The sequence below is a fragment of the Gambusia affinis genome, linkage group LG17 (assembly GCF_019740435.1).
Source record: "Gambusia affinis linkage group LG17, SWU_Gaff_1.0, whole genome shotgun sequence".
NCBI lineage: Eukaryota > Metazoa > Chordata > Actinopteri > Cyprinodontiformes > Poeciliidae > Gambusia > Gambusia affinis.
Window position 1 is genome coordinate 7,640,478 of NC_057884.1, and position 25,696 is coordinate 7,666,173.

General features: G+C 37.6%; 1 protein-coding gene across 1 annotated transcript in view; it reads left to right on the forward strand.

Moving 5' to 3' along the window:
* Positions 1-8,596: 8,596 nt before the first annotated feature.
* lamc3 (laminin, gamma 3) overlaps positions 8,597-25,696 on the forward strand; it is a 126,691-nt gene continuing 109,591 nt past the window's right edge. Inside the window, exons 1-2 of the mRNA XM_044144590.1 lie at positions 8,597-9,222; positions 16,887-17,191. Coding sequence (XP_044000525.1) covers positions 8,835-9,222; positions 16,887-17,191 — 693 coding nt within the window. The 5' untranslated portion in view covers positions 8,597-8,834. The remainder of the gene's footprint in view (positions 9,223-16,886; positions 17,192-25,696) is intronic.

Sequence of the window (25,696 nt, forward strand, 5' to 3'; positions counted from 1 at the left end):
AATAAGACATATGACATCTTCCAGGTCTCTTAATTTCACTTCAAATTAACATGTAGATTGTTAAAATTTTGAAACAATTAGATTTCAAAATTAGGTTTCAAGAAAATTGCCCTGAATTCAAAACAGATTTTTGAATGGATTAGGGAGGCTTACATTAAGATTCAATAACAGTTTCTCTAAGACCTCCAAAAAGTTTAGAGTCTATGCTTAAAACCAAACTCATGTCTGAAAATCCACTCGTTCCATCTTTCCAGTATCTGTACACACTTCTCCTTGCCGGGAACAAAAATGACTCTGAGTTTAGCTTACATTTTAGCTCCATATGTTATATGGACCGACCTGAAAACATCAAAGCACATTGAATTCTGACAGTGTAGAGAATATCTGTAAAGCCTGTCATTGTGTTACCATATTGCACAATGTTTTCTAAAAGCTATATCACAAAGTCATACAGCTACAATGAAAAGAGGTCTTTGGTCCTTTCTGAAAACATCTAAAGATGCTCTACACTTTTGCAAGGTGCTTTTGCAATACCCACATTTCAAAATATCAGAAGCAAGGTTACATAACATAACAACAACTATTATAAGTAGACGTTCTTTCAAAAGTAGAAACACACCTTCAACTTTGTCAAAGTCAAAAAACTCAAGAAGTGTTTATAAATTTAGAACATATTGTGCCCATTTGCTCTTTTTCTGTTGTTGGCTTCAGCATTTTATGATATTTGTGCTTTGGCATTTGTGGATTTCCATTTAAAAATTAAATAAATACATTTTTTTTTTTCTATTATTGAAACCTTTCAAGCTCTCTAGTCAGTGTCCTAAATGGGACAGCAAAACATTGGCTCCACTTGCAAACCAACTCAAACACAAAGCAGCTATTTCCAATTATGGGAGGAGCAAATTAAAAGTGCAAATTGCAGTGTAAAAATTTCAGAGTCAAATTTAAATGTAAAGATTGAAGGCAGCATGCGTAGAGCATTCTAATGAAGCTATTGAAGGGGATTAATATGTTGGGTAATTGCTGCCTCTCTTCTTTCTCTCTAAAGCCCTTTTTAATCAACAGTCAACTAATTACTAAACGTAGGGATGTTATGAATAAAAAGCTGTCGGATAGAAGAAGATGGGTGGAGTGAGAGATATGAAAACCTTTATCCAAAAACTTACAGTGGATAATTTTTAATTCAGCAAAAATATAATAGATCTCTAAAATATTAAAAAGCAAGAAGGACAAAGCTGCAAACTCAACACTCAAACACTGTGTTCCTCAGTATCAAATAACTGGTTTCTCACAACTTCTCTGTCCACTTTTGGGTCTCCTGAATCAGTAAAAAGACTCAGCAAAAAGTTATAGTTTAGTTTTACTCTTAATAACTATGTTTTTCTTCAAAGGGCTGCCATGTTGATATTGCTACAATTTGCATCAGAAATATGCAAAGCAGTCATATATTAAAGCTTTCCTGCCTAATGACAGTGTAAAAAGTACTGCAGCTTCCATATATTTTCTAAATATTTAGGGCTGGGTAATCACTTACGGTATTAATACATTAATTTGACAACAGTTTTCCTTGTATCATAAAATTACTGTGGCTCTGCTGTTCCGCTTTTTAAGAAACCTTCTGCTACAAGCGATACACGTACTGCTTCACTATATACTTTTCAGCTACCACTGACTTTTATCCAGTAAGAATAGTGTTACATGTTCCAATTTGTTACTGTTTCTCCAATGTTTTGTTTTTGTAACTTTTTGTTTTTATTTTGTTGCTTGTAATTTTTGGCAAAAATATAAAACGGCCTCTCGAATAGGAACTTTCACCTTGAAACAAAACGTTTTCTTTTATAGCCACCATCAGCATCAGAAATAGTGGAACCGGTAACACTTACTGATATTGTTCCCATAATGAAATTATTCTAACATAATTGTTTTGATTCTTGATTCAAGGACCTCTTTAAAAAGTAATCAAAAAGTTTATTTTTAATATTTATTCATTTATTTGCTCTGAACTTCACAAAGTCCCATCGCCACAAGCCAAGCCCATGACCTAAGGCCTGCATCAGCCACCATTTGAACTGAAACCAATGAGTCAAGTGTAAAACATGCAAAACCCTAAAAAAAGAAAATAAAACTGTTAAAAAAAAGACTCCATTCAAAGCACTAAAAGTGTTGTTTCTTCTTCATTTAGACCAACTTTACACTAAAACGGAAAAGTAAATTGTGCTTGCCACATATTTTTGGTGTCCTGCTCTGACTGTGCATTTCGATGCACAGTCACATGCATCAAAATAGTGTGCACTCAAAAACTTCTGTGAAAAAAAGTAATAAATAAAAATCTCACTGAGCACTGAGGGACAACCAGCAACCAAATGGGAAATTCTGCCACATGCTCCAGTAATAGTAGGTTTACAGTGAAAAGGTTTAGAGCTTGTTAAATACAGCCAGTCACAGACAAGCACCGCTTGAGTAAAATAAATAGTTTTCTTTTAGAGAAATAGAAAAACAAAGCAGAAAACCAGGAAAAAAATGAGACAATTATGGTTATTTTGAAACTTTTTTAAGTTTGACAACATCTTCCAATGTTATCACTCTATGGTTATTTTCAATCTTTTTACTTTTATTTTTATTTTTTTTCACAGTTTCACATCTACCAATGCTACCACTCTAGCTTATAGCACAACAAAACAAATCCCTCTGTGTGTTTGCACCAAGAAAATGCTAGTCGTCAGAGTTAACGTCGCTTTAAGTCTTTCCAACCGAACCTGCTGTGTCAGAACATTTCTGTGTAGCTTTAGCTGGATTTTTCAGACCTTAGACTTGCAAGAAAATAAATGTCTGAAGTTGTAGTTGCAGATGGAAATAAGTTGTACTCCAGGATTTCTCTATACTTTGTTGCATTTGTTTTATCTTCCACCTTTACCTTCCACATGCCAACTGCCAAACTCTACGCTAGCCTTGATATCAGTTTTCTTCAGCTTTCTCATTGCCACTCTCCCGTGAATATTTGGCTGGTGAAGAACCCAGGCAACAGTTGTTGTATGCAGAGTCTTTCCCATCTCAGCTGCTGAAGCTCACAAGTCCTTCATAGGTGTACTTTCTCAGTATTCACAGTTAATCAATTTATGAAGATGGCCAGATCCAGGGATACATAGACATGAGCCACATTCCTTCCATCTCTTGATAATGGATTTAACTGAACTCCAGTGGATGTTCAGTACTCAAATAACATTTTCTCCGATTTTTCTTGGTGTATTCTTGGGTTTTCAATCTGTAATGGTAGTCGGGAATACTAATAACTCTGTGAATAGACCTACCAGACACTGGCGTCCTTTTACTACAGTCACTTGACACATTCACTATAATGAACTGATCTCTGTTCCATACCATGTGAGACTACCACCACCAATTGGCCGGATCTCTGTTGAGTTAGGTCAGTCCTTTTAAAGGGGGTGAATATTTATGCAAACACTAATGGCTAAGTATTTATGTTTAATTATTTTGCAGAAATCAGTTTCCAAGTTGACATCAAAAGATTTTTGTAAAACCTGTCAAAGCCTAATTTTGTTTGATTTGTAAAGACTATTTGATTGTGTAAAATATCCAAAGGGGTGAGTGTTTTTTATATAGCCACTGCACACCAAGTTCAGGAATAATCCCATCAGTGACTTTATCCAAGAGTCAGATTCGAACATAAAAGTTAGAAGTACTTTCGATTGAGAGAAAAAGGCAGCAATAGCAGCAACAGCTCCACAACCGGTTCTGTCCTGAAGTAACACCGCTAAGAAGCCAGACGTACTCTCCACTGAAAGAAAACAAAGTACATGAACCTAATTGTGAAAGATCCTCTAATGACTTCAACATGGAAAGAAACACAGCCAAACACAAAAACACTAAACAAGCACAGCTTCAATTGAAAGAAAAGGTTTTACCACTGTCCTAATAAATCTTCCTCAAACACTAACACAATACGGTACAGTGTTAGCATGTCTGAATTTGTTACACTGAAGAAAATAAGGCCAATTCCTCAGTATTATCAATAGAATTTTTCCTATATTATATACATACTAAATGTGGGTATATATTATGTATTGCATTTCTTCCAGTTCAACAATGAAAATGATATACTTTCACTGCTAGAAGCATTTGATCTGTTGCAATTCTCTGCACTCTTGTGCTGTGACCAAAACGCGTCCTTATGCATACAGAGCTCACACACATAAATGCAAAAGAGTAACATCGAGCTCGAAAGGCCTTTTATAAAGGTGTGCAGCGCCTGGGAATTTTTGGGAAGATAGGGCCGTTGTGCATCGCTCATTAGTTTGTCAGATACCGCATTCCCTGCAGGGCTGTGGCAGCCGCCGCCTGCATTGCTAAGTGAAGCGCTGACAGCTGTGACATCAAATCACTATTTGAAAGCGTAGCTTATCGCTGCGACACTGTGTCATCATAAAAAGGGGACCGAACCTGCTAGTGTCTGTGCAACAAGCCTCATATCATGACAGCCAGTTGCACCAATCTGAAGCATAAAAGGAGTAGGTGGCAGGTGGGGGCTAAAGGATCAGTAGCAGTGTGAGAAGGGAGAGGAGAAAGAGAGGGGTGATGCACTGGGGAGAAAGGACTAGAGTATGTGAGAAACGAAAGGGGAGTTTGACAAGTGGCATGAAAACGAAGAACAAAAATGCATGAGATAAAATCTAATCGATTGGACTGATAATGATCATATTTTTAACAGGATCCAGTTGAAATGAATAGGTGGCTGATATACAGTTTTGATTTTTGAGAAGAACGGGACCGACATGCTATGACAGTCAGACATTTTGTTTGATTAGCCGCATAGGCAGCCTTTCAAAAAGAGCTGGCCGTGCTCTCGTAAACACAGAGCAAACTGAGGTCGGAACTCGCCAGGAACAGCCAGATGGCTGCAAATGATAGCTGTTTTGTTAAATGCCCCAAACAGAGATGTATCACTTTACATCATGACACTGTGATGTGTATCATTTTTCTGCTAAAAGAAAAGTGACAAGAATGGGTATTTCCAAAAGAAAAAGGCACAGACTCCGCAGAGTAAAACTGTCATCCTCATCCAGACAAAAGCAAAACACATGTAAACAAAGTATATTTATGTCCTGCTGTTTGTATTTGACATTTCAACTTTTAAACAGAGTCAGCATGAACAAAACTGGCAAACCGAGCTTCATGCATTAGATCTCTGGTCTTTCTTCTACTTATTCCTGTATCACAGGAAAGCACAAGGAGGAGTTGTCTGAATGGTTACAGAAACAGTAGGCGGTCCCCGCAATGGTATACCCTAGAGCGTTTTGCAGACTTTACACTAAGTTCCAGCAGGCCGCATGCTGACTTTATTCACCCAATCCAAATGCTCCCTACGGTTTTGAAGGAGAGGATAAGACTTCCTCAGTTGACAGGATTTTCTTTTTGTGTGTGTCAGACTTTGATTCTCCAGAAAATTGTATGTGTCAGGTAAAGTCAGAAACCTAGTTCTTGGGCAAATAAATTTGAAGTGTCATCCTGATTCAAAAGACCTACATAGTTTAATTCATCAAATTTCCCATTTTGTTCTGTATTATTCTTCTATCTGATCTGTTTTGACTAAGTCTAAATGAAATATTAACTTGTTCTCATGCCATTGCACGAGAACTGCTTTTACCTTTTATAGCTTTTTTCACATTTTGTCATTCTACACTCACAAACGTTATCCTATTTTAGTAGAATTACATACTAAATTTGTATGTAATTCATATTTACATACATATGAATCATGTGTGTAAATACATACATAATTCACAAAATGCATAACTTTTGTTAAACACAAAATGAATAACTCAGTGAAAATACTTTTTTTAACTGACCTGAATCTGAAAACTGCAACAAACATTGTATTTTGAGCCTAGCAAAGGCTACAATTTCCAGAAATGTATATTTCTGCAACTACTGGCTTTTTGTGCAAAATGTGTTTGCAAAGTGGCTCAATCTCAGACTGAAAGAAGAATGTCTGTGAACATCAGTTTTCACGTATTGCTGCAGAATTTCAGCTGGATTTAGGCTTTGACTGGGATATTCTAAGATGTGAATGTGCTTTGATCTAAAGCATGGGTGTCCAGCTCTAGTTCTCAAGGGCCAGGGTCCCGCCAGCTTTGGATGTGTGTGTGCTTTTACTCAGCTCATTCTCATGGTCCAACTACCTCCTAAGCATGCCTACGTTCTGCAGTAATTTGCTTCATGTTTTGAAACAGGAAAGTAACATCATCATTCAGGTCAAAGACTAGCTTTAGAAACTATGTATCTAAATGATCCTATTGTAGTTCTCAATGCATGCCCAGGTCTGTTGTGTTTATGGAAGATAAACCTCAACATCACTCGATCCAGGTTTAAGATGAGCTCTTGGTTGGTTTTATTTTTCTTTTTTTGGATTAATTTTGCCCAGCCTGATATATCCAAGGTTCTGGGATGTGTGTGTAAAGCCAATTTTTCCAACAAATACTACTTTGTGAGGACCAACAGCTCCTCGTGTGGCCCAAAGCCTGGACTCCAAACAAAGTAGTGCCGTTTTTGTTTTAAGGGGTAGGTTTAGGACTACAGTGTGAATTGTGATTAGTTTAGGTGTAGGATCAGGATTAGGCTGTAGTGATTAATGATGAACGGATGGAAGTCAAGGCAGAGTCCTTGTGAAAATGGAAAGACATGCTGAGTGTTTTTGTGACTTTCTACTGAACTACAGGTTTCCACCAGTGGGTGTGGTCAGGATGGCTGCATGTCAGTAATGAGCTGCTGTGGATAAAAAAAGGAGCTGTCCTGATTTCTGTTTCCAACATGGCAGGCTAGTGTGGTAGGTTTGCAGTTGTCATACTTTTCAATCAGTAGAAAGGACAGAAAAGGGCTCTAATAGTTAAAGTGAGGTATATTTTTAAGCCTACCCCTGTTTTTAAACCTTATTCCTGTTGGGGTTTTTTTGTTGTTGTTTTCATTGGTCTGCATGATTCTATTTGTTCATCAGTGTTCTCCAATAAACCTCTGAGGCAGAGTTTACACAGAGTTGGACTTTATTTACAAATTGGGTAACATCTGTTGGAAATTGATAGCACTGAGTTATATTTAGAGGTATCAGACTACCTGGGTGGATACAAACGCAGTCCACACTCTTCAAAATTTATTCGTGGCAGAAATTTGAAAAATGTATTATATTGCATTTTTGCTATTATGTTTCACTGTTTGTTGCGTCAAATAAAACCCTAAAAATATTCTGCTGTGGTTGTAACATAGCAAATTGGAGAATTTAAACGCAAAGGGGGTGTTGTGCAAAATAGACTTTTTTAAGCTTTATATAATTTTATAATGTCACCCTATCGTGAAATGCATACCTGCAGTATTGCTTTGAACATTGAATCTCTTGTCAGCCGTTAGGGGGTGCCCTATGCTGGTTTATACAATGTATTGTCTACTTACCCAAAGCTACACCATGGAGCACCTATTACCAGCTGAGCTTTTATCTACGCTTGTGGGAACTGCTAGTGGAAACTAGCAGTAGAAATTAGCAAAAACCTTGAAGAACTGTGTCTGCTGAGCTCCTAACAATGGTTGCTGAAGGGGGTATGTTGGAATTAGTAAGATATTGTCCAAAAAAAAAATAAAATCACAGGCCAATTTCAAGGCATCATATGTAGCTATGATGCCAAATCATTTTTTTAAATTTATGCTGTATAAAGCATTTCTTTTACACCTGAAAGAAACATAATCACTTGATTTTGCTATAAGATGACACTATGTTCCTTGAAAATACATAATACCTCCTTAAAGCATTATGAATACTATTGTCTCCATTGATGAAATGGTGAATCCACTCTACCAGAGGAAAGAAAAAAATGGCCCAGATTGTTCATCATGATGGTTGATCCACTTACAGCTGAACAGATTTGAAGCCCAGCATGCTCTTACCGAAATCCAGAAGAGGATTTCATTGCAAATTGATGTCGTCCTCTTTACAATGTCCCTGTCTGAGTGCTGGCAGAGCCGCAATAACTCAAAGCAATCACAAGGAGATATGGGAAAGACTTTGCAGTAAATCCTACTGGGATCATAAATGTATGGCATCTAAATGCATCTGCGCACTTTACCTGTCCTTCTTTCTTCCACCTGCGATAGTCAGGAGAGCTCTACTTACTGCAGCTTAAACACATGCAAACAGCCAAATCACAAGCAAACAGATGGAACATCTTAATCAATTTACCAGCAGAGCAGTGTCAATACATGTGCAAAGGGAGAAAAAAAAAAAACTCAACATTTGAAGGTGCAGAAATGTGCTGTAATCAAGCTTGATGTCACCTACTGTATCTGACCCACATTGTAAACCAAAATTTGTAAAGCAGTAAAGCTACATCATTTTTAAAGTTTAATCAGTAAAAGAGTCAGGGCCGGTGCTTTATTATGCCATACCGCAAAGCACAAAGCTGACAAAGTCTCTTTTCAAGAAGTAAATCCGCTTGGCTCAGTTGAATCTCTAGGCGGTGTAGTTTTTAAATTACCCAGCAGGGGGAGAAGTTTTAAAGGTCTTTTTGAATCTCTCAGCCCCCACCCCTGTCCCTCCTCTGTCTCCAGCTTGCTCCTAAAGTAAGGGGGTCCTAGCATAAACTTCATTCCACTCCACAAAAGGAAAACACATGTTGGAGATCCGGCAGAGGAAAACATAGAAAGCAGACAAAGAGGACGTTGGACTGGACTCAATCTCTTGATGTTGGATTACTTTTTCCACATGAAGTTTGGATCTTTGTGTTTGCAAGTTCGAAACTGAAGTGTGTGTGCAAACGTTCAAACCAGTCATAGACATGGCTGCAACTTTTGCTTTGAGTTCTCCTATATTGGCTCTTGTCTTTTCTCATTTCCTGCACCTCTACTGTCCGGTTTGGGCCGCAATGGACACCTGCTATGATGAGAAGGGGGCCTCAAGCCTTTGCATGCCCAAATTTGAGAATGTTGCCTTCAATCGCACTGTGGTGGTGTCAAACGTGTGTGGTTCTCCACCTGAGGACTACTGCATGCAGACGGGCTCAACGCGCTCGTGTCACTTCTGTGATGCATCAGACCCTGAGCTGAACCACAACGCCAGCCTCCTGACAGACTTTAACAGGAATGAGGAGCCCACATGGTGGCAAAGCCAGTCCATGTACTATGGCATCCAGTACCCCAATTCTGTCAACCTTACCCTTCACCTTGGTAAGAGCAACTGCACAATCTGGTTCCAGCTTGACACCTGATTTTTATTAGTCATACTTTCCTCAGCTTATGGCGTTTGTGGTCAGATTTAGCAGAATAACTTCCTACAGTATGTAATGTCTTTTACCATTAAAAGTGCTTGACAGATTATATTTAGACTTTTTTCTAGTGAAGACAGTCTTGCCTGATTTTTTTTGTTGTTTTTCATATATTCTCAACTTGACATGCCGTTAACTTTTCACTTTTCCTTTCTTTGAACTTTCAAAGTAGTTTCAGGCTTTGTTTAGTGTTCTGCATGCCCATGGGGGGGAAGGGTGGGAGGTCGACAATTTAAAACAGATGTTCTGAACAACAGACGATTTGCATGATTTAGTCTAGACTCATCTCCATAAAACAATCTTGCATCCAGACATGGGTTAGACTTGAAATTCTTCTTATCAAATGAGAATTCTGTTAGATTCATGGCAGATTATCAAAGACAGCACTGCTGCAGTGTAGATAATAAAACATTCACTGTTCATTCAGACCACATTTCAAACTGAGCAGTGGTGCTGGTCCCAAAGAGATGATTAGAACTTTGGGGACAAATCTGATCAAATGTAAAGCCTTAATCATGTCTGCTGTATGATTTGCCTGTCACCACAATACCACAATCTAGCAGTTATAACTATCTGTGCTTTTACAATATACATTATTATTATTATTATTATTATTATTATTATTATTATTATTATTATTATTATTATTATTATTATTATTATTATTATTATTATTATTATTATTTACCCCTGAAGTCCTTCAAAAGTGGTTTAAACAGGTCTTGATGACTGGAAGGGAACAACATAATGCTGGCCATCCCATTCCATAAAATGCATTTGGAATTCATTAGCTACATGTTTCAGGGAAAGAAATGCCATTACCTCCCGTCAGCCAAAGTCATTTTTTTTTCATAGCCTGGGACATCCAAGGTAAGTCCACTGTCATTTCAATTTATGCAAATTTTTTCCATCACTTTCAGGAAGCTTTTCGGATACTCTATAAAACCTGCAAGATTAAAAACAACCCAATTTGGGTCATTAGAGGAGTTTGCAGTTGGGTGTGAAGCAATCAGGATGACAATCAACACCTCCAAAACTGAGACCATTGTCTTCAGGTAGAAAAAAGGGTAGAGTGACTTTTCCAGAAATGTCTCGGGAAAAGGAATTTAAAACTACATTTACATGAAATTGCTGTCTGGAAACTGCTGGTATTTTCATATTGATTATGGAAAATGATTACGATATGTTGAGACAAGACCGCACACACCTTGAATCCTCTGTACTTGACTTGCCAGGCCACTACATAGTGCATGTCATCTAAGCTAAATGACATTTAGATGTCATCTAAATGAAGCTAACCCTTAGCTTCCACCTTATTTAGAAAACAATGACCAGTTTCCAATTAACCTAGAGCTCATTGAACCCATTTCTTATCAGACGTTGATAAGAATTAAACTGAACAGGTTATGTAGTGCATGCATAAGAAAAACCCAGTAGTCTTCGCATCTGGTGGCATTCCCAAAAAATTTCCCTCTTAGAAAATGTTCTGGTGTAAGAAACCCTGATAAACATACAGTTGAATCTCATCAAAAACATTTCTGTTTTACTGAAGAGCCACTGTGTGTAAACAGCACTTAATTATCTTGGGGTGTTGTTCACAAATGCAGGAGAAATGGAGGGGTAGATCAATAGGCAGGTTGCACTGTCATTCTCATTGCTTTGGCAAAACTGCAAGTATGAAACTACAGACGACTTTACTGGTCAATTAATTCTGCCAGTAATATTATAATAACCTTGTGCAATGTGTCCATTTGTATTGCAAGCTTCTTTGTCCTTTTGTTTTTTTGTATTAGTCATGTTTCCATGGTATTCCTGTCACAATACCATGCTTTTAAAAGCTGCTTAAATCATTAGCTAACCAACGTTATAACTTTAGCCTAACTGGTTTTTTTGCAAACCTTCACTAAATCAATTTTATTTTCTCATTTCCATGGGTTTGTGTGATTACAGCAATCTCTTATCAACAAGAGAAATCTGGGGCTCTAAGCTGACCTTCCCAAAATATAATTACTACTCTTTTACAAATCGAATCAAAAGGCTAAAGGGCAGTGGAAAAAATAGTTGTTGTTTTTTTTGTTTGTTTGTTTGTTTTTTTCCTGGAATATCCCTCTAATTTAGCACCATATTCCAAAACTAGGAGCACACCTGAAGAGTACAAGGTCAATGCTCGGTTTTTGTAATTTTGGTTTAAGCTTATTTCACAAAATCTTCCTTTGATATTTACCGACACCTTTTCCCCAGTTCATGAAGCTGACTTGTCAGTGGTGGGTGAATCCTGCCAATGAACAGTCAAGCAAATAAGCAGAGTCAGAAAAACAAAGAGCTCACAGGGCAAACACGCCCACACCTTGGCCTTCCATTTGCCGAGTAATCAATAGAGGTGAGCATTGGCATTTCCACCATTGGCATGCTGCTACCAGCAGGAGATGCTTGTGTCAAATTAACCTACAGAGTTCATCAGAGAAGTCACTAAGGATTGATGGAAGAGTATTTATAGGTACTTGATGTCTAGTGTGCTTTTATTTATTTATTTTTTTCCTGCTTTCTTTGGAGGATCACTGCTGCACTAAACCACACATTTTTGGAACATGAACAATTTTTGGAGTTAATCAGTTTATATCTGACAGTCTGTTAGTGTAGCGTTCATTATAAGATATTTTAGAAAATAATTTAACGTCATAAAAAACTATGTGAACAATAATAAACAATAAGTGGGAATAAATGTTAACCCTGTTATTTAGGTTACTGACATGTCTTGTTATTGTTGTGATTATTAGATATCGGAGTCCAAATCTGTTAGTAAAACACAAATGCACTACTAAAATTTGTATTTCCTTTACCAAAATTAGCACAGTAAATACGATTAACTGCTGCAAAAGTGAATTAGTTCTTGAGGAAATAAAGTTTTCAGATATATTTCCTAAAGTAGGACTGTTCATCCATATATTGTTTGGGCATGATGTTTTCTATCCTGAGGCAAAAGGAACAAGGTGTGGGTCACTGTGAGGTCACACACTGAGTTTTCACCTTAGACTACAGGCTGTAAAGCTCAATAATACATGTAAAGCTTAGAAAATTAGAACATCAGGATAAAGTTCAATATTTGTGTTACTTATTTCAGAAAGTGAAACTCATACTATGTAAATTTAATATAAGAAGAGGAAAACTATTTAAAGCCTATATGAATTGTATATTTTTATGAATATGGCTTACAGACAATAAATCCCAAAATATATATATTTCATAAGATCAACTAAAATCTGTATTTTAAAAAATAAATCTGGGGTCTCACAAGTTCATTTTTGTGCAGTTAATACTTGGTTGGGCATCTTTGCTTTAATAGGAGCATCAATATTGTTTTGTTGAGGCGTAGTCAAAGCCCAGGTTGCTTAGATGGCACCCTTCTGGTCATCCTTGTTATTGGGTCTGGTGTCTCTCATCTTCATCTTGATGGTACCCCAACAATGGGGTTCAGGTCAGGGAAGTTTGCTGGCCGATCAAGCACAATAACATTGGGGTAATCAAGCCAGCTTTCGGTACCGTTTGCAGTTTGGGCAGCTTCAAAGTCCTGCTGGAAAATGAAATTGGCATCTCCATAAAGCTTGACAGCAGAAAGAAGCATGACGTGTTCTGGAATTTATTAGTGACTGTATTGAGTGTGGACCTGAGAAAGCAGAGACCAAATAGAAGCTCATGAAACCTTTGCAGGTGTGTACAGTCAATTAGCCAATTCAGGTTTGACTCCTTACACTTCTAATGTCGGATTTTCATGCTGTGATAAATTTGCAGTTCTGTCGCACTGTTTCCATTTTTTCCAATGACATCTTGAACAATGCAACAACCTGGATGATTGGAAGAAAAACATGCAGTAGAAGCATGACAGGGAAACGCGAGGTCCAATTCACCTGCCGGCAGAGTAGAAGGTATTGTTAATGTCAAAATGCAGTAAAGCTCTGCAGACTTGGGGACACCTCTTTGCAAGGTGGGGTGCCAAGATCAATTTGAATCTCATTTACTTTGAAAATCATAATTTCTATTGAGCAAAGCCTTAATTACACACAGCCCCATTCTATATGTTTGTCAGGAACGGTTACTTCTGCTCAAAATTATAAACTTTCTTTATATGTCAAATGCCTTCCTGTATTCGCCTCAGGATGAACAATCGAAGCTGTCAAACAGCTGCACTTCAAAGCAACAACATGGTTATAGACTGTGAAAATGTCAGCGCTCCGACCACAGAGGAATGCTCGCATCACGTGTCTTGAAAAGTAAGAAGTGCCTCCATCATATGAAGACTATTGATTTTCAATAGCAACTAGATGTCTGGCCATATTTTGAGATGCTATTTATGGCGTTATTGTGTTCCAAAGAGACTGGACATTGCTGCAGCTACAAAAGAATCCTCCTTGTCTTGAGAGTTTATTATACAAACAATTCCAACACCCACATGTCTGTCTCCTATAGACTAAATTGACCTTTTGCTCCTACCAAGCATGTGCTCCACTAAACTCGCCGCCTTTGACGTTTCCGCCTTAAACGGATTCTGATTCGCTTTTCAGAACACATAACCTCATGTAACTCAATATCTCTGAATTATGTGTGTGGCACCCTTTTGTAGTCCATCTGGGCTGCTGGTGGGGGGTGCCATCGCCTTACTGTTTTTCTTCGCCTGTCCAAACAAAATAAGATCTCTGTGAGGGGAATACAGGCAAATGTTGGGATGATAAACAGACCAGCAGGATGCAGAGGCACATGCAGCAGACAGGTCAGTGTGGGTCTGTGAAGAAATGGAGAGCGAGAGGGAAAAAGGAGGTGGGGGGTGCAGGATTAGGGCAGCTTCAGGGGGAGTAAACAAAACATAATGAGGAAAGAGAAGTGGGGATGCAGGAGGAGGGGTGGGAGAAAATTCTGCTTTGCTGGTTAGGAATTGGGGTCAGGTTTTTCCCACAAAGACTTGTTGAGAGAGAGAGACCCACACAAACACACATTCTATCAGAGCACATTGATGTCTACAGCTGGTTCTCATTTTGGAACGTGAAAAAGAAAAAAAAAGCAACATCCTGTTTCTGATTTAAAGCATTGATAAAAGACGTCTGCCGCATTGGGGCACGGCGCTTTCACAGTTAGATCACGGGCTTACATCTGTGAAATGCATAAGTAAAAGCAAGTTGTTTGATTGGACTTTGCATTTGGCATGAGTTGATAAATCCATCCAGCCGCTTGTTTGGTAACACAAAACTTTTAGCTCAAATTATAAACAGATTTCAGATAGTTTCCTGTACTTAAGAGGGTTTAGTCTGAGTCTGGGCAGACAAGTGCGGCTGTGTTTGACTCAGAACAGTTCAAACAGAGGGCTAATTATGTGACTAATTTACCCTTTACTTTTTATAGTTATTCTCAAAATGCTAAAGTCCCAACTTAACTTGGGTGCATTTCTGTATCAGCTTCAAGGTTTCAGCTTTTTTGCTGTTTTTGGATCTTTGACCATTTTCTTTCATACTTCTGTGCAGGGATGGGATTTCAGAATTTAGCATCTTACAGTAGTCCTACAACAAGCCTGTCTTCAGGTGTGTCTTGTTTTGTCAATAATGAACCTGGACAGTATGTCAGACCGCAGTCATCACTGCAGCGTCAACGTACATAGTATCGCATTTGCAAAGGACGGCTTGGATGCAGTATTTGGTAGGATATTGTATCTCAAATTCACGCTCTGTGTGCCAGTACTATTTTTAGTGTGACAGGCTTTCACCACCCCTGATGCCCACACTTAATTTCTGATTGCTAAAATGAGCTAACAAAGAGTGGAGGGGATTGTGATAAGGGAAAAAAAAAATGGTTAGAAAACTGTTGGTAAATTATAATAAATATCAGTATCATGTTATCAGCAAAATTATGGCAATTGCAGTTTTTTGATATCGCACTACCTTTATCGGTACTTTTCTGGAAATGTAATGGTAATTCTCTAAACCGCTTTACCCTGAAAAGTCTTATTATCACAGTGGGTGTTTTTAAGCACTTCCACTGAGAAGCAGGCGTTGTGTAAATGCCATGAAACAAGACTAATTTCCTACTAGATCATTTTGCAAATATGTGCTAAAAGACACCTGCATATCTCTCAAACTTTTTCTACCAATTTGTCCACAATGTTTGTCTTGGAATGCTGCATCTATCTACTGGTGTGGCTTAAGAGTAAATAAGTGTTCAGGAAGTACTTGCTTTAATATCCAGCATGTTAATTACAATCATTCATTTATTTCGCTGTGCACTTATCTCTGCAGGGCCACCAGAGAGTTGGCTCATATCTCCAGCTTTCACAGACCCACTTATGGCAGAAGTAGTGTATGATGAAGTCAAATACATTATTTTTTCTTCTTTTTATCATCTTAGTGAGATATTCTTTTTAATGTGTGGATAAAGTGATAACAGCCTGTTTGGCCTCTTTTTGAGGAGGCGGGGTTGGCCTCCAGGGTCAACAAACACTGATTTTCAATATCTTTCAGTCACTACAACCTTTCACTGCTGTGCCTGTATAAACCAACAAATGCACACTCTTCTTCATATCAGCAAATAGCTATATCAGATCACAAACTTTAACCAAGAATGGCTAAGCGAGAACCACGGTAACATGCAAATATCCATGCTTGCAATTACTCTGCTTGTCATCACAGACGCTCAGCATATATTTCATCTTTTGTGTTTTTCGGTTTCCTCTATTTTTTTTTTTTTGCCACAGCAGGGGTGAGCTCACCTCATGTGGGGAAATAAATGAAAGCTAAATGATCTCAGAGCTCCAAGTCGAAAGATACCATTAAAGGTTTCTAGAAAGACAAGACACGGGTGTGCCAAGCTCTGACTTGGCAGAGTACAGCAACAGATGTCATTACGGCTGCAGCAGCGGACGGCGGCCCTCTATCAGTGTGCAGGGCTTAGTGTCTAATGATGTAGATGAAAACACCCAGGTGTGCGCCAAAGAAGAAGAGAGTTTCCGCAGGTTGCCCCTCTGCCTGGTGTCAGTGTGATTTCAGTTTGTGTCTACCCAGTCAATCCTCTTATTTCTGAGTGTTTTCTTATTCTCACATGATTTTTCTAAGGTTGTCTCTCAAATTTTCTACAGCAAAAGAGTATTAGGATTAATCAGTGCTAGAGGTGACGATGTTGGCTTTTAATCCACAGAACTGAAGGAAAAGAAAACTGAACTAATCTGAAGGAAAAACAAACCTGTTAATAAAAGGATGGTCTTCAAGCTGCATGAGAGATTACGCTAAACAATTGCTCCAACATAATAAAAATGAAAATGTATCAAAATTTTGTGAATCCATTTTTTATTCACTTTCTCAATTATTGTATTATTTAAAAAGTAATTATTTACCCAAAATAGTTTTATTTAACCTTTGTTCCTTTGCCCTAAACTGTAACTCCAAAGTGTTGACTAATCAAACACCTAACTATATAAAAAAAAAACAAAAAAAAAAACGAATCTACCAAATAAGCAGGAAACTACTGATTGTTCTGATTTCACTGAAAAGAGATCATGCTTTTTGTTGTTGTTGTTGTTGTTTTCCGCAGGCAAAGCCTTTGAGATAACATACATCCGTTTAAAGTTTCACACCAGCCGGCCGGAGAGCTTTGCCATATACAAGCGTACAGAAAAGGATGGACCTTGGTTACCATACCAGTATTACAGTGCTTCATGTGGGAAGACGTATAGGAGGAACACAAAAGGTTACATTCGCCCTGGAGAAGATGAAAGGACTGCAGTATGTACGGACGAGTTCAGTGATATCTCCCCTCTCACTGGAGGAAATGTGGCTTTTTCTACCCTGGAAGGTCGGCCCAGTGCCTACAACTTTGACCAAAGCCTGGCATTGCAGGTGAGCAGACACTTCATATTCTGCTGAGCATATTTTTTCCTTTTAATATAAAAAGTTAAAGAAAGATGCTTACTCACTGTATAAAAATACAGTCTTTTGTCACTGCTTTACATATGAATAGAGTGTAAGATGTAAAGCATATGAGACTCTATATCATATATCAAGATACTGCTTGACCCGAGCAGTATCTCAGGTCAAGTCATGAAGATGTATGATGACTTGACTTGATTGGCATAGCAAATTTATGGTTCTTGCGAAGTGTACCCAAGGACGAACCAGACTTATGGAGGTTTTTTAGTTATTTTGTTTTGTTTTTTTCTATAATGCCACAGAAGAATGCAGTGTGTTTGAGGTTTTGCCTCCTCATCTACCCAGATGGAGTCAGTTTTCCGTTTAGAAGATAACAATATTATCCCATCGAAATGTGGGCTTCCCAGATTGTTTTAGTTTGTGTTGAACCTCGTACATTTAAAGAATATCAATTCTTTTCAATGATCACTACTATCTTTTCTTGTTTGGACTAAAGTTTAAACTTTAATCAAATGGCTGAATTACCTCCTCAGCATGCAGCTAAGTTCTAATCATTGCATGTGATTTTCTAAAATACTACTTCAAATGTTATTCAGAACATTCAAAATTGTTGCCTCTAAATAGGCTCATCTGCACACATTTTTACACAGACAAACATCCTACAGCCATGCTTGTGTATGCATAGCTTTTAGTCTTTTCAAAGGAGTTGGAGTAAAGCTAATGTTGTGTTTAGTTCTGATTAACATTGATGAAGCCTTGAGAGTGTTGTGCTGAATTAATGGCCGCCTCTTGAGGTTGAATCTGAAAGGGGTGGGCAATGTAAAGCTTGACTAAAAGTGACTAAATAAAGCACTTACAGCAGTCTCCCCACCATTTTTTTCTTAAAAAAAAAAGACCGTGAGCATTCATGCATACATCTATTCATGCCCGTGAAGTACTTTGCTACTTAAACTGAAGAAGTCTGACGTGCTTTGATGTTTGCTGCCTATATTTGTGACTATTTTTACTTCATAGTTAAAATACTGACGCACAGCAGCATGTGCAGGTCTCAGATCTGCTTGAATGCACGAAGCACCAAATCAGAAATTTGACCAGACTCCTTCAAAAAGTATGAATCATTCAATCAAAACAAAGCAAGTTATGTGACGTAAATATTAATTATTATTCTCATTAACAGTACACAGAAAGAAAAAAAAAACATACATTAGTCATATTCTGCAGCCAACAGATTTTTGGTCAGATGAGGAATTTCAAGACACATTGGCTGAGGCAGCTTTTGAAGTTTCTTTAACATCTGTGTGAATTGAAAAAGTTCCCGTTGAGCAAAGAAAATGATGTGAAACCTGGGAGTTCATAAATTTGCTTTAAAGGTGTACGTTCAACAGTGAAAGAAAAAGGAAAGGGGGTAAAAAGTACTGACAGAAAAAAAAGGGTTTTGAAGTTGCGAGCTCAGCTAAGGTGAGCAGAAACACATGTGAATCTTAAATGTGTCTGGAATGTGCTTGTCAAGTTTGCTCAAATCTACCAAATAGATAATTGAAGCTGCTTTCTGACTACCTACCTTGACTCTGTAAAAGTTTCGAAAAAGTGGATTGTGATATTATATTGGATCTTGGAAGGCAAAGGGATTTTCTGTTTACAGCCACCAGACTCCTGAGAAAACCAGTGACAATGCTGAAGCATAACACAGCACATATCACAATGTCAGTGGATGGTTTGAAGTACTTTGGTGGTTGTCAGACATTTTATCAGACATCAAGTATCACCTAAAGTTCAGACTGACTGGTGGTAGATGTAATTATTCACCAATACCCAATTGTATGACCTCCGAATGGCTTGTCCTGCTGGTCTGTGTTTAGTGAAACGGGGCCAACTAAAATAAGCAGGTCTTAACAAGACAGCAACACGTTTATTGTTTTATACGTACCATTAGAAAGTATGAGAAAACTGAACTGTGTTTCTGTTGTCTGGAGGAAAATGCCAGTGGTGTTCTTCAGATGAAAGAGACTAAACAGTCGAGAGAGAAGCAGTATCTCAAGGTTTCGGGTCATTGTGATTAATTAGGAAATTAGCTCTTATTATAGAAATGGAGCAGGTTACAGATTTAGCTGATCAGACACTACTGTAGGTTATGTCAGCAACTACTCCTCACCCAACATCTACAAGTGAAACACTCATGGATGGAAAGTGGTATAAAAATTGACCTCAGGAGGGATTGTTTTCATAATTAAATAATGAAAACAAACTTGCATGTAGACAATATTGATGTTGTCTTCCTCCAAATTCCTAACTGTCAATAATTAATATTGTCACTAGAAGGTGATTTTCTCTCAAAAAAGGTGCTTAGTAAACAAACATTCTTGAAATCCATCAAGTAGCCGAGTACTTTTAAGAAAGGACACCACTGCAAAATGTTATATTTATTTAGAAATGTCGAAAAATGTTAAATAAATACATTAAGCTGGACTGGTCCAAAATCTATGCCATTCAAACTTGGTGCATTCACAGATAACACAAAACGCTGCTCTTGATGGAAAAACAACAACAACATGGAGCAAATATAACAACGTGACAGAAGAGCCTTTTTTTAGTTCCCTACCTCTGTCAAAACCTCATTCAGGTGATGTGGGCAACCTCAGGCTCCCCTTGCCCATTTTGCTGCTTTTCACAGTTCCTTTTTCCTATTTTTGTTCCCCATCTTCAAAATAGCAACAAAACCCAAGGAAAGAACATTTTCAACCGAGTTAGCTTAATGTCATAAGAAGCATTTGCCTGCATTGATCAGTCGCTAGCCGTGACCTCTTGCATGTGCAGAGCTTCCGTCAGAGCATTGATTATAACGGCTTGTTCTTCTGTCTGACCTTTCTCCCATGTCTTGGTGTAAAAAAAAAATTGTCTGACTATGCTTGCACCTCTGAAAAGAAAGCTGTCCTCCTCCACATCATTAAATAGGAAGAGGAAGTGAAGATATGTGGGGGATATGAAGTGTAACCTTGCATAGCATAACCTGCACCAAACCTTCCTGAAGGACGAAAAGCTAAAATGGGGAGGAAAAGCTAAGAACTAAGCTAAGAACAGTTTGTAAGAATACATATAGTTACTTAGTCACTTTAGTCGATTTTTTTTCTTTATGTCGTTCCATTCCAGTTTGCAAAATAGCTGTCACACAACAGGCGCTGCCAATCCTAGATTACGCAGATGATATTTATGGTAATACAAGAAAAGCTATGTCCCTTTAAGACTCTATTTGATAGTCTTTGTGTAATTATTCTGAGGTGCAGGACTCATGATTGTCTTATGTAAGAGTCCTTAAACTAGGTAGCTCCCAAGGCCAGAAAAAATATTCATTGTTATGTATGTTTAAATGTATCCATTTTAATTTTCTTCCATATTTAAAACAATATTTAATCCCCTTTAGATCACATTATAGTTTGAGAAACACTGATCAGTTTTTTGCTTTTTTTTTTCACGGCAAGAATTAGTAAAAAAATTGGACATCATGCGTTTCAGTTTAAAGCTCAGATTGAAATAATTTACCTCCCTCAGTTAGCTGTATCACCTCTTTCCGAATGTTGAAATTATCTTTACTTACTTATTGTCAGACATCTTGCTCAAGCTTTCTAAAAAAACAAACACTCATTTATTCTGGACTTACTCCTGATGTACTTTGCATTTGTACACAATGTTTTATTTGGTGTCTTGTTTGAGTGTATGCATCACACATGTACTATATTTTATTCATTTATTTATGATGTACTAGCCGATTATGTGTGAGGGAAGGATGGAGTGTGTTTGTGTGTGGGTGTGGGTGTTTCTCTGTTTAAACGTTTTGTATTGTATTTTGGATTTACTTATTACAATTTGTTTTATTGTTTATTATATTTTGGTGGTTATCGTTGAAATAAACAAAAAAAATTTGCTGAACAGATTCTTTCAGAGCGGTTTTAGAGTGTCACAGTTAAAGTTTGGACTTTATTTGAGATGGTGTGGCATGGCCTTAAGTGTGCTCAAAATCTAAAGTGGCCCAGTTAAAACTATTTTATGTCGATCGTCTCCAAAGTGACAGTTAAATATGACAGAAAATGAATCACTGGAAAAGTCTAATCTGTAAGGAAGAGATGATTCTTACTTTAAGTGGGATTTAGTGTTGAATTATGGGTAGGGTCTTACTGAATTTCTGCAACCCATTTTTTGCTAATTTTAAATTACCTGTAATCATTAGTGCTTCAAAACATCACTGATATAAAAAGGAATTCAAAACAAAAATAGACAAAGTATGTAGCCGACATGTCTCAACTCACCTTAACTCTACCTCCTGTTCTTTCAAAACATATTTTTTTTCCTGTCAGGTGCTGTTTCTTCACAATACGTCCCCTCTCATCAAGCTTGGCACTTTGAATAGGCTGTGCCTCCTGCAACCTCCCACTGAGTAGAAAGAATTAAATATTTTTTTAGCAGTGATCCCAATTTAAACTTGAAAAAGATGAAGGGTAGACAGCAGGGATGAAGCCACTTCTGCTCTCGAGTGTACGCTAAACTGCGCAGAGCAGCAGGATTAGCAGTGCATTTTCTGCTCAGCTCTCTGATGTGAAGCTCCCTCGCATCTGTAGCAAGTGAAAATTGGAATTAAAAGCACTATTGGATTATCTTTAGTACCATTACGGGTTTGGCACATTGTGTGGCAGGCTGCAGCCAGTAGGATGACAAACAGCAGCATGAAAGGGGAAGGGCTGGGTTTGGCTCTGGAGATTTTGCTCATTTGCCTCCGCTGGGACAGTAATAAAAATGAGAATGAATGAACAAAATAAATCTATCTGTGGTTTAGCAAGAGCTTCTTAACTCAACAGTACATGAATCTCCTCTCTCTGCCACATTATTCCAGGCCTCATCTTTATTTTTTCTCCTGCCCTGTGTGTATGACTTTCCCTCAGCTCTTATGCCGATGCTTCTATGTTTTTGTTTTTCTTTTCTTGAAAGCTCCTCTAAACATCTAACTCACAAAACATGTACACTCTCAGTTTTCAAGACAAATATTTTTTAGATTGATCCCTTCAAATTAGCCACTGTGCAATCTGCACTTATCTGTTTGCTATATTTTCATGCACTCCGGTAAAGCTGGAGTAGCACAAAAGAATTTAGGGGTTTGGGAGCAGAGGATTGGACTCCCTCTCCTGTCGTACAGTGTGTAGCTTGGATTTATTTTGAAAAATATGCACCTAGGACTAACAAAGAGAAGTGCCTCTTCTTCCCCTGAAAGGGTTGTTTTGATGATTTATAAAATATGCAAAGAAAACAGTAGGCCGAACATTTGAATAGGTGGAGAAAACATGTCACTCGGAAAAGGTGTAAGAAATGTTTTGTAAAGCGAGCGCAGATCCAAGATTTTTAGACAGTCTACCTAAACTTGAACTTGTCTGGTTTGATTTAACTCTTAATTCTGAGCTGCGCAAAACAAATTAGTCATACAAGACAGAACATAAAATTGGATGAAAAATGTTAGAAAAGCTTGTAACCAAATGTTTTCCTTTACCAAACCACAATCCGATGCACATTTCATGACTTCTTAAAATCCTGTTAGTTTGCTTTATATTTGTGTTTATTTGTGATTTTTTGAGATGTTTACAGTTAAAGCTGCCCCAATATCATGTATGTTGCAAAATTTGATGCAGCCACAGGTTGAAACTAAAGTTTCTTTAATACCCAGGCAGCCCCACATGCTCATCACTTCCAGGCCTCGCTGCATTGTTACTAATCCAAGCAAAAGCGTTCCAGAGCAAATGTGGAGGTGAACAGTGTAGACATTTTAATTGGTGTTACAAAACACCTACATTTTCTGAGAAACTACCTTCTTTCTTTTCTCTTTTCTTTTCTTTTCTTTTTTTTTTTTTTTTGCTTAAAGACGAGAACAAAAACAATTGCTTGAAATAAGTCAGTGTACATTGTACAGGTTTTTTTGCAATGAATTACTGAAATGTTGCAATTTTTGCATATATACAGTACAGACCAAAAGTTTGGACACACAGTTGTGTCCAAACTTTTGGTTATATATATATATATATATGATTGAGTCTGTATGTTAGAAGTTTGAATGGGGACTGGAGAGATATAGATTCCAAGGATTTTTATTTTTATTTATATATATTTTTTTTTTAAGGCACAGCCTTTATTTTAAAGGTAATCAGTATAGGAGCTGTAATCGCATTCAAACCCTTACAAAGAAATCCCATGAAAATCACATGTGACTTTCAAATGTGATCACATGTGGTTCACACAAATTTTTACATGTGAATGATGTGAATCACATGTGAAAGCACATGAATGCGTGGGATTTTGGAACGTTTCGTGGTAAAATCATGTGATTCACATGTGATTCACATGTGATTTTCATGGGATTTTTTTCGTAAGGGAACTGACACTAATGCTACTTTTGGCAAAATCCTTTGGATGATGTATACCTTCTGATTATAAAGCTGCTGGCGATCAATATGAGCTAAGAATACATGGATCGGTTGGCAAATCTCTGGGCAAACCTGGCAAACAACCACCCTCCTTCATTCCACCTCTCACCCCGTGCCTTTCTTTTAAACAAGACGAGAGGACCCAGTAATTTAGTGTGATCTCTTTTCCCATTAGAATATAACAGAGATCAATTGGACTATTTCTTTCATTAAATGTCTCATTCTTCCTCTATGTTAAGGGTGCTGAGCCATATGGGTGTAGTGAGCAGAGACAAAAAAGAAAAAGAAAAAAATCTTCCCTCTTTGAAGCAGAATCAAAGCTCCTGGGATGCAAAGGAGTTCTCTCCCTTTTTTACATAGGAAATCTTCAAAATAAAGACGGTGGGGCATAGCCTTCTCTAATTGTGTGATACAGGTTCTCGCTTGAGGTGCTAATACAGGCAGCTCAGTCGAGTGGGGTTGGGAGGAACACTATACAATATCCTTTGCACAACAATAACTTTCTCCTGAACATCGAGTGAAGTACAAAGAAAGGAGGAATTGAACAAGCAGAAGGTAGAAAACAACATGCTAAAGGTGCTTTGATTCAAACTTTTTTTCCTTTATGCTGGGGAAACAATACAAATCTACACTATTTCGAGCCTGCAATACTCTTAGTATCGTTTTTGAAGGATGACAGTTAAGGATTCGGTTCTGCTGTCCTAAACAATCAATATAACAATGGCACATATTATAGGTTTGGCAGGCGCCCCATGATGAATGCATTGCAATATAATACTTCACCATTCTGATTTTGTAAAAGCATGTCCAGCCAGTGTGTTAAGGGGGGATATGAGGAAGAGAATTGTGAACCTCCATCTTTTTGTGTGGGAAAATTCATCACTTTGAGAAAAAGATTTAAAACCCAGCTTAGCACTTGATTTAAAACGTAAATTTTTGCAGACAAAACCTTTTGTCAAATCAAATTAAGTCTAAATCTAAAACAATGCCACATTTGAAAGCAAAGGGTGCAACCTTTTAAGCGTGAGTTCAGATGTTTAGATTTGCTCCACATCTATTGTATCATTAATTTCAGTCAATTCTTTTATTGATACAATTGATTGTCAAAAGCAGGTCATCCTATATTTTCCATATGCACTACGAAGAACATTTATGTCCTTTCTCTATTCAATCTTTCTAAAGATATTTTCCAAATAGACCCACCTTCGTATTAAAAAATGGGACTTTGGGCGTACTCTGGTCATAGACAAGCATTTATGTGTGGTGAGAGGTGACAAAAGGGAGTCCTGGCTATAGTTAAGTATTGATTGGAGGACATCCAACCAGTAATTATGAAGGATAAAACGATGTAATTTTAAGCTCTGTGTGGCACTGTAAAGAGCTGACTTTTTTTTTTATTTTTATAAAAAGCCAGAAAGTAAAACATCTTGTACCTCATGGAGTTTTAAGACTAATACTGGAACTTTAAACTTCCCCGTCACTCCCTTGCTCTTTTGCAAGCCGAACTTTAGTTGGGAAACAAAAAATGTCTCGTGATTATAATCAGTGATTAGTCAAAAGTTGTCATTAAAGAAATCGAGGCTTGTTTTTGATATAGAGTTTGCTGTTGCTCCAACAGAGAATTTTGTTTTATAATGGATGTAATCAAAGCGAACGTGGTCTGTTTATCACTGTTTGTCATAATTTTGGACTTGTCTTGACATTCCCAGCCACACTGATGAATGATTTGTAACACGTCCCGAATTTGTAACATTTTGTTTCTGTGATTATTGATGTTTCCTAGCAACAGGGAAATGAAACGATTTAATCAAGGGCATTTACAACAGCGGGATCCACTTAATTTCTAATACAAAGAATAGCAGAAAAAAATCAGCGCACTCCAGCTTTGTCAAATTAGATATATCTCACTGACAGAAGAAATGACTTGACGACCTGTTTTTTTTTTTTTTTTTTACTAAATTATTCAGTGGAGTGACATATATTTGCTCCCTTACAAATTCCATTGGTTTTTGTTATT